Source organism: Centroberyx affinis, unplaced genomic scaffold (genome assembly GCF_046629955.1).
Source record: "Centroberyx affinis isolate AG114_WGS23_722 - 3 ecotype Tasmania unplaced genomic scaffold, CSIRO-AGI_Caff_v1 ptg003043l_1, whole genome shotgun sequence".
NCBI lineage: Eukaryota > Metazoa > Chordata > Actinopteri > Beryciformes > Berycidae > Centroberyx > Centroberyx affinis.
In genome coordinates, this window is record NW_027281133.1 from 211,627 (window position 1) to 221,397 (window position 9,771).

The window sequence follows — 9,771 nt, forward strand, 5'->3', positions numbered from 1 at the left end:
TCACTGTTCTTTAACAACCCAGCCCTTCACGTTACTTATTTTTATTTTAATGTAGGCATTACAGGTGGCATGTATGGGAAATATTACATAGCGTTCTAATAAAATGGTATATGAGCTGCTCATGGAGTGACATCTTGGAGTAGATATAAAAACTTAAGTCTCTTCATTTCACTGTGTCTGATACAACTGTGATGAACCAATACGCGCTCAGCTCGAGGTGTTTCCCATCATCCGTGGAGCCGGCCTCGGTCCCGCGGGATTCCCGTGGCTCGCAAAAGTCGGGTCGGCGGTGGGAGCAAGTCGGCCAACTTTTCTAACCATCACGCAACGGACCAAGCGAGCAAATCGCTGGTCAAAACCACTGCGCAGGACTTGCTCATCTCAAACGAGCCTGGTGACTCTCGAGCGGCCGGGCGGAGGGGGCGTGGCCGAGAAATGGGTCACATGGGCAGGCCACTATTGAGAACATTTAGTTCTCTTGACTAACCCGGAGTCACACACACAACAAGGGGGAGTTCCTCCACTCGACTCGGCTCTTAAAAGATTGTTTTTCCTCCTCCCCACACTTGCGTCTCGCTCTACACCGAGCACAGTGCGTTTTTACTGAGGGGACGGAAAGAAAACACTCCGCTGATATTTAAATTCAAACGCTGGATTTTGCTCTTCTAATGAGTCACCGACCCGGACTTGTGATTATCTCCTAAACAGAAACCTGATTATGCGCTTCGGCAGCAGAGTCTCTCAACCCGCACGACTTGCAGCACAGATTCGCCAAGTTTAGAGACTCTGGTTGTTCCGGTGAAACTGGCGAAGTCGTGACAGCCAGCTGAATCTAGTCCAGCAGAAGAAGTTGCTGTTTTTTTTTTTGTCTGAAGAAGCTAGATTTCCGGACCGGTGATGCCTGAAGATATTGGAACAGCCAAGCCTGGTAAGACGAGAAAACATTTCTAATGATTGCTACATAAAAAAAAAGAGAGAAAAAAATGAATGCAGGGGGGTTTACAGTGTTTCATTGCATGCATTGACTGTGCAGCAAGTTGTTGCAGTGATAGTTTCACATTGGGAGAGCCGACAGGGGAAGAGTGTGTCCTCTACAAAGGTCTCATTCATCCCCAGTGCTCGATTACAAATGTGTATTTAAAGTTTTATTATGTCCTATCTCGCTAATTGGGCTGTAACAGGGGACTAGAGGAAGGCAAACCCATTGAAATCAGCTGCAGAAAAAGAGTTAACCCACCTTTTTTTTATAAACTGACATTAACCTCTATGACATGAATTCACAGTGTGCATAATTGTAAATAATATAAAAACCGATGCAAGCTATAAGAAGATGAGGGTTTTTAAATGGGGTCGGGGGGCGGCGCAGGAATGAATGCTGTCCTGAAAATGTCATTGATTTTTTTTTTTTTTTTTTTGCTGTGATGCCTCATTTGTAATCATCGATTGCAGGTCATAAAGTTTGCACACATTTTTTAAAAATTAATCTACTACATCACAAGCGATCAACCCGGCCGTAAAACACGTTATTGCAGCCCCGGTCGCCGTGCTGTAAATCGGGGTTAGGAGTGCCAGTGCGGGCGCTACGTCGCGGCGACATTTACATTTGACACAACAACAGTGTTCCACTTCCCCGGCCGCTCTCACATGGACAGCGTAGCCTAGCCATGTGCCCGGTGTGTACACGCTGCCCAGGAACTCTCCTCCGATTGGCCGAGCGGAGTCAGCCCGTGCGTGCACGCTCCGGCAGTGCTCCGCTCCCATTGGCCGTGACGCAACAACGTTGCATAATCCTTCGCACAGTACGCCGAGCGCATGGCTAGACTGCAAGGTCCACGTGAGACGAGGAGAGACAGTAGCGGGTGACCTAGATTTTTTTCTTTTTTTTCTCTCTCTCTGGCTCCCTTCTTCTCCTTCCCTTTCACAGGAATACATGACAGGTCCACGTGTGGGTGGGATGTGAAAGAGAACAGTCATGGTTTAGGTTAGGTAATCATCTGCTGTGGTTGTAAGGGAACACTAAATTTAGTGTATTGCAGTGTTACAGTAAATGGAAAAAAAAAACTATTTGTTATCACTAATGGAAAAAAGAAACTAATACCCCTACAGGGACTTACAATGTCTGTTTTTTTAACCTTTATTTATGCATGGAGAGTTGACCAAGCACACTTGGTATTTTTCCATCACTGCCCTGCCTCACATTGATTCAGATCTACACAGTCACACCTGGGGGTTAAATGCCTTGCCCCAAGGCACCTCGGCAGCAGTTGTTGAGGAAGAGCTTTCTCAGTCACTCCCCCCACCCCACACTTTACCACAGAGATTCAAACCGCCGACCTTTAGGTCACAAGCCTGCCTCTCTTTGGCTCCAGGCGACCGCTGGCCCATTTGTGCTCTTCAGTAGTTTATATTAGTGACTTCAGTGAACTGTTAGGTATTTTAAGCTCCTGTGTGTGTGTGTGGTTAGGGTTAAGTGTTTCACATTAAAGATAAAAATAAGACACATCAAAAAAAGAGGACAGGCAACATGCAAGCCTTCCCACCCCTCGCCCTAATGACCATGTCTTTGTTTTTGCTCCTCTCCTTATAAAAAAAAAATAAGACTTTTAATATAAAGCTTCTTCACAATTCCTCAATTTCATAATGTCTGGCCTAGGATCAACAAAGGTTTTAACTGTGAATTCCTGCTAGAACGCTGTCCCAGGAATTGTTTTCTCATTACATAATCAAACTGTGGATGTTTTCGCTTGGGTTTTTTTTTTTTCTCCCCCCCCCCCCCCCCCCTCTCCTACAACTGTGACGCTGCTCCGGTGCTTTAAGTGACACCGTCTGAGAGCCTGTGTTTGGCTGTACAGTCAGTCAGCGGAGCACGCTCCCATAGCATAGAGACCCAGGCATGTTATGTAACAAGTGTTATCCAACCAGAAGGCTCCGGAGGTGATAAAGCAGGTCAATCACGGCAATGCATAGCCCCAACCAGGAAAGCACACACTCAGATAGTGTTCCTGCTGCTGGAAAGGCGTGTCAAGGAGACTCACTGTACTGCCAATGGTTTTATTGTTTGTTTGCATGTGAAGGTTTTTTTTTTTTTTTTTTTTTTTTTAAATTCTGGTTCAAACTTTAACTCTCTGTTCATTGCTGGCTCACACTAAATAAATAAATTATAGTGTATAAAGATAAAGTTTATACACTTTAAAGTTTTAGTCAAACACTGGGGATCAGCTGTTTGCGTTTTATTGTTTATATATATATATCGATTTCACCATTTACAGCAAAACAAGCTGTTGGTTGTGCCGAGATACCAAACATTGAATTGTGCTTTCACTCGACTTCATGGTTCATTCATATACATTTGAAGCATTTAGCTGACATTTATAATCCAAAGTAACAGTGAACAAGAGAATATGCTTAAATTCCTCTATTGCAAACATTACAAGCAACTAATACTAAGGAAAGGAGAATAAGTCAAAACCTCAAGTATGATAGAGAGTGCTAGGTAAATAAACAGGGAGAAAAGGTGGAGAAGATGTTTTTTTTGTTTATTTTTACATTCATTTGCTATAACACACGTCTCTGTCTCTCCCCCCCCTCTCCACAGGAGGAGTCATAGCCTACATTTCCTCGGGCTCCGCCTCCAGCCCAGAGTCCTGTATGAGCACCAGCCCCAGCAGCAGCGGCGGCGGCGGCGGCGGCTACCTGTCGACCTCCCCCACCCCGCCCCGCCCCTCGCTGCCCAGCCGGGCCGTGGGCATGGTGGTGGACATCGCCCTGCCGGCCAAGCAGCGCGGCAACGGCACGGAGAAGACGGGCCGCTCCTCCACGTCCACCAAGAGCAGCATCACCAGTAAGCGGAGTTACCAGCTTCATAAGAATAAGCTAATTCAGTGGTTCTCAACGTGGGGTCCGCGGGACCACCAGGGGTTCTTGAGGGGGTTCCAGGGGGTCCCCAGCAAATTGATGAATTGTTAAACTTCAGCTTTATTTCATTTACAAGAAGTTAACACACTTAGAGAATGTAGAAGAATGACTGTTTTGATCATAGTTTTTCTGTTATCTCTCTACCTACAATACAGATAGTCATGGGATTCTGGACAAAATCATATCTGACAATAAAAATATTCCCAGATTTGGGTCCGAGAGACAAAAAATCTCATCAAATGGGGGTCCGTGGCTCTAATATGGACTAAACTAGGGGTCCTTGAAATGAAAAGGGTTGAGAATCACTGAGCTAATTAGATATCTTGCGTAATCGAAACAATCTGGGGAACGTGATTCACTGGTTATCTTTCTGTTGGCAGAAATCAACGGCATGGTGCTGTTGTGCAAGGTGTGCGGCGACGTGGCCTCGGGCTTCCACTATGGCGTCCACGCCTGCGAGGGCTGCAAGGTGAGACGGGTTCAGACCCTCCCTGGAATGCCGTGTTCCCTTTTCGGCCCACTTTTCATTCATTCACATCCCCGGCCTGTGCCTACTTCACCGGGCCACCGCTCACCTGGTTATCTTGTCTGGGGTTCCTCAGGGCTTCTTCAGGAGAAGCATCCAGCAGAACATCCAGTACAAGAAGTGTCTAAAGATGGAGAACTGCACCATCATGAGGATCAACAGGAACCGCTGCCAGCAGTGCCGCTTCAAGAAGTGTCTGGCCGTCGGCATGTCCAGAGACGGTGAGGAAAAGGCGCTTTGCGTTCGGCTAAGTTAGGATCGGTTTTTGTAAAAAAAAACAAGTCTAGAGTTTAGCAGAAATCAGGCAGAGAGGAAAGAACACAAAGAGGGCTTTTGTCAGGGGAAGATGAATTCATGTTGGCATTTCTTGTGGAGCTCTATGGCTGCTTTTATTATTGGATTTTACCAGATTTTATAGAAGTTTAGGGTTTGCTTTTAACGTTGGCGATCTAACAATTAAAGCGTATTCAACTGTATTCAATATAAAGTCCATATAGTCTTGATGCAGGCTAATGGCTGTTCATCCGCTTTCAGCTGTCAGATTTGGCCGCATCCCAAAGAGGGAAAAGCAGAGGATGCTGCTGGAGATGCAGAACGCCATGAACAACATGATGAGCAACAACAGCCAGCTGCACAGCATGCTGCACGGCCACCAGAGCCCGCCGCTGCCCAACGACGGCAGCCCCTCGCCCTCGTCTTCCTCCTCCTCTTCCTCCGCCTCGCCGTCCTGCTCCAACCCTTCCTCCCCGCGGTGCCCCCGGGACTCCGAATCCGTGGTTTCCATGGACACCAACTCCAGCTCCGCCTCCTCCTGCGGGTCGGACAGCGGCGAGGACGAGGCCTCCGTCGTCAGGGTGACGGGGCAGCACCGAGACGCCTTCAGACAGAGCCAGGGGGCGCCCTCGCCGGCCCCCGTCGCCCTGGAGACGGGCAGCGACAGCCGCATGGAGGAGCAGCAGGAGAGCTGGAGCTGCTGGAACGACAACGTAGTCATCGGAGGTTACCAGCACAGTTCCTATAGCAACAGCCAACACGTCACGAACGCCGCCTACAGGGAAGAGAGGGGAGTTTACCAGCAGCCTCAGCAGCAGCAGCTACACAGCGCCCCTAGCTGTGAACCATCAGAAGACAGCCGCAGCCTTCAGCAAAGGCAGCATGGCTTCAATACACAAACTGCCTCTACTGGTTACAATGGACCAAGCAACAGTGTGGACAACAGAGCACACCTGGTGAGTGTTCATTAAATCGACCAGTTCAGCTATTACAGGTCAATAGTTTGCTAAAGGAGATAATATTACTGTCTATTACTATTTTTAATTTGTTATTTTTATTTATTTATTCATTTTTTCTAAGCTGAACTTTATACTAAGTTCAATGTCAACCTCTTTTGCACATCATATTTCTGCTATGTTATGTTTACCTTTTTAACTGATTGTATGTTGTAAAAATTTGGTAAAAAAAAAAAAAAAGGAGATAATATTACATTTCTTAAACTGGTATTTTTTCCATTTCGAAATAATCATAACATCACTCCAGCGATTTCAGTCCGCGGAGCAAGAGAAGGCGTCTTTCCTCTCCCTGACGGACCCCCGCTTGTCTCTCTGTTTGTCCAGGTGTGTCCGATGAACGCCTCGCCCTATGTGGACCCCCGCAAGCCCAGCCAGGAGATCTGGGAGGAGTTCTCCATGAGCTTCACCCCCGCCGTGCGGGAGGTGGTCGACTTCGCCAAGAGAATCCCGGACTTCCGCGACCTCTCCGAGCACGACCAAGTCAGCCTGCTGAAAGCCGGGACTTTCGAGGTGAGAAGGCAAACAGGCAGAACCTAAACACGTCTTGTTATTTTGTGCTCGCTTTGAAGTCAAACAAGGCATCCTCTTCAAATACCCTGAATACAGCATCGGCTGTGGCTTTCCCCAGCGAGCCGAACAGTCAGCTGTGTGTGCCGTCTAATATTTGCTCTGATAACAGTTTGAATGGAAATGAAAGAGACTTCACAAATTCTCCATGGGCCCGATTCAGACTGCATAAAATTAGATCGGTAGTACGCGGGTTGAGATACACACATCGGAGCTGTTCCTATTCAGACGTCAACTGTTCCATGTACACACTCCGAATTTTTGGGCGTGCTTTTGCTTGAGCAAGAGTTTATTCAAAACCTTCTTTGTCCTTACAATTGGTGTGTTGGAAATTTTCTTCTCAACCGACCAACACAAACCATTCTCCAACTGCATTTCTTATTGCACTTGCGCATATTGCCACATCTGCATCACACGTTCCTGATCTTATAAACTCTGAAGCTGATGTGTGTTTGATGGCATCTGTGATGTTGGGAAAGCAGCACAACGCAAACTGACACTGACTGTGCGTCATTGGGCGTCAGTGGCCAATATACTTTACTTTCTTTGGTGTGTCGCCCGGGGCAACACGGGAGGAATGTTGGCTGTGCGATCTGGCTCTTTATAAATCATCTTCTAAAAGACGGCACGGCTCAGTGTTGAAGCCCTGCAGTATCTGTGTTAAACTCTGGATGCACCGGGCGTCTGACATTTCTTCACACCCTCTGTGCTCCCTGCGGTGCCATCTCTTTTGATGATCCCTTTAAAAAATTCAGTCGACCTGTGGGTGGGTGGGTGTGTGTGTGTGTGTGGGAGAGATGAAACTGTGTATGAGTGTGTATGAGTCAGAGGAGATAAAAGCGCATTCCATGAAGAATTTAGCAGGCTGAGGTCGTCACGATTGAACTGATTAAACATTTAATTAAAATTTTTTCAGGTTTTTGTGATTCAACAAGTCATAGCCTAACCCTAAACCCCCTTCTCTCCACCCTCCTCCGCTCTCTCTCTCTCGTCTCCCAGGTGCTGATGGTGCGTTTCGCCTCCCTGTTCAACATGGCCGAGCGGACGGTGACCTTCCTGAGCGGCAAGCGCTACAGCCTGGACACGCTGCGGTCGCTCGGCGCCGGCGAGCTGCTCAACTCCATGTGCGAGTTCAGCGAGAAGCTGGCGGCGCTGCGGCTGGACCAGGACGAAATGAGCCTGTTCACCGCCGTGGTGCTCGTCTCTGCCGGTAAGCACGCCCGCATCGGAAAGACACTTCTCTCTGTCAGAACGTCTATATGGACAGAAAACAAATATAGCTCTACTATTACTGCTACTACCACAACAAACTTGTTGTTTTACCAATACTGTCGTTACTAGAGTGTCCGAAATGAACACAAACCAGGCACCAAATGCCAGTAAAATTTGTTGATCATCATCATTTGCATGTTCTCAAAATTTGTCCCTGCTGTCCACCAAACACACTCTCTAACCGTGAGCCAATCAAATGACTCTGTATCAAACTGGCTCCTGATTGGCTGCCTGTTACACTGCTGTACACAAAGCAGCTTTATCTAAACTTCTGTTTCTCCGCTGCCTGGATGTTTAACTAGTCTAATGTTAGTTGAGGGTTAATATCAAAATGTGACACATTCTAACTTAAACAGTGTGTGTGTGTACATGAAATAGCATTGAAAACAGGTAGGGTGGCATATTTAAATGGAAAATTGTATTAATTTTAAATGGAAAATTATATTCATTTGGCTGGTAAAACAAAACAAAGTTCATTTCGGACACTGCGTTACTGCTACCACTAATACTATTCCTGCTACCCAGCGTTGTTCTCCAGTGTTTTAACCTTTTTTCCCCCCCTCTTCTTGTTCTGGGATCAGATCGCTCTGGGATCCGGGACCTGAACTCGGTGGAGGCCCTGCAGGACAATCTGATCCGGGCGCTGCGCAACCTGGTGATGCAGAACCACGGCGACGAGGCGGCCACCACCTTCACCAAGCTGCTGCTCAAGCTTCCAGAGCTGCGTTCCCTCAACAACATGCACTCAGAGGAACTGCTCTCCTTCAAAGTGCACCCTTAAAAAAAACAAAAGCTTCCTGAGGGTGCGTCTCTACCCCCCCACCCCCACTCCCCCCCCCCCCACCCCCACCCTCCACCTATGACTTTGACAAGAACATCTTATTCCCTTCACCCTCCTCACTCGACCAACCCCCCCCAAATTGCGTGTTTTCTTTCTAGAATGTATCGAAAGTTATTTTTTATTCTATTTTTGTTAAGTAGACCGGACGAGGGTCTGAAGAGAAGAAGAATATGACATGTACTGTATTTATAGAAGAGATCGATAGCTTGAGCTTGTTGCACACAAAACACACGCAGAGTGCACGTGTGTCCGAGGTTCCTTAGTTTCGCAGAGTTAGAGGCACTTTTCTATGTTCAAGAGCAAGAAGAGTACTTAACTGGCTTTATCAAATGATATAGAGCAGAAACCAATTAGTCTTTTTTTGCTTTTATTTTTTCCTCCAAAAGCCATTTAATTCCAAAGTGTATTCGCTCATGAGCGGGGTGAATGTGACAAACAGTATATACAGTATAATACCGCATGTTTATTTGGTCCAATATTTTGACTGATACATGTCGGCGAGACAGGCAAGCTATTAGATAATGTATCGAAAAAGAATGTGTGACGATCGCTGCTAATGCATGGCTATCCTTAAGCGAACAACTGTACCTGGGTCCTCTCCCCCCTTTTGCCTCGGGAAAGCGTTGGTTTAATGTTGTTTCAACTGTTGTTTGTGTGTATAGTGTTCTATTTTTGTCCATTTTTTTTTTTTTTTAAATGTGTGCAAGTCCCAGTCACCTGCCTATACACTGCCTCATAACTCCGGGGAGTCGATCATTTTAAGCAACACTACATTTGCACATGTTGTTTAGGAGCTGCCGCCAACCTCGTTAACTCAGAAGCCACGCATACTGTGACACACCATCATGTATAGGCTACATGTAAAATGCAATCACGCTGCAGTGTTTTCGCCGATTTCCCACTTTCCAGTTTTTATGACACCATGTTTTTTTTTTTTGGTTTGTTTTGAATCCAAACTTTCTGGGCTTTCAGCATAGCACTGAATTTGCAGCTTATATTTCTCATCCATTTTGTTGAAATCTGTTTCTTCTACTGGCAATATTGCAATATGTAAATAACTGTATATCTCTCATGAACATAGAAATATGAATATGTTATAGTATGAATAAATACAAGTGAAGCATTTGCTGTGTAGTTTTTGTATTTTTCTCCTGATAGTGAAGCATTGGGGTGAGTGAAGATGAGTTTGCAGGCATGTCCTCACCTCATGGAGGCTTTTACATTTTTTGTTTCAAGGCAATTAGACCTCAAAATGTCTTCAGAGCTGCAGTGACTGTGCTCCTCCACCAGGTGGGGCTGTTAGCCTGTTTGCCTATAACAGCTGGGTTAGTCATGAAAAAGCATGAGGGAAAACCCTGAGA

General features: G+C 46.4%; 1 protein-coding gene across 1 annotated transcript; it reads left to right on the forward strand.

Annotated features, from left to right (window-relative positions):
• The first annotated feature begins 493 nt into the window (after window positions 1-493).
• On the forward strand, window positions 494-9,536 carry nr1d2a (nuclear receptor subfamily 1, group D, member 2a). Its single transcript, XM_071537420.1, has 8 exons — window positions 494-928; window positions 3,596-3,841; window positions 4,296-4,384; window positions 4,518-4,662; window positions 4,976-5,670; window positions 6,055-6,240; window positions 7,297-7,507; window positions 8,151-9,536. The coding sequence occupies exons 1-8, from the start codon at window positions 898-900 to the stop codon at window positions 8,348-8,350; spliced, it is 1,803 nt and encodes a 600-aa protein (XP_071393521.1). The 5' UTR covers window positions 494-897; the 3' UTR covers window positions 8,351-9,536.
• The last annotated feature ends 235 nt before the right edge of the window (window positions 9,537-9,771 follow it).

Bases quoted from the DNA above. Each gene is read 5' to 3' on its own strand.
- nr1d2a (XM_071537420.1), top strand. From the start codon at position 898: ATGCCTGAAGATATTGGAACAGCCAAGCCTG. The intron at 929-3,595 runs GTAAGACGAGAA...CCCTCTCCACAG, and splicing joins TATTGGAACAGCCAAGCCTG to GAGGAGTCATAGCCTACATT. The intron at 7,508-8,150 runs GTAAGCACGCCC...TTCTGGGATCAG, and splicing joins CGTGGTGCTCGTCTCTGCCG to ATCGCTCTGGGATCCGGGAC.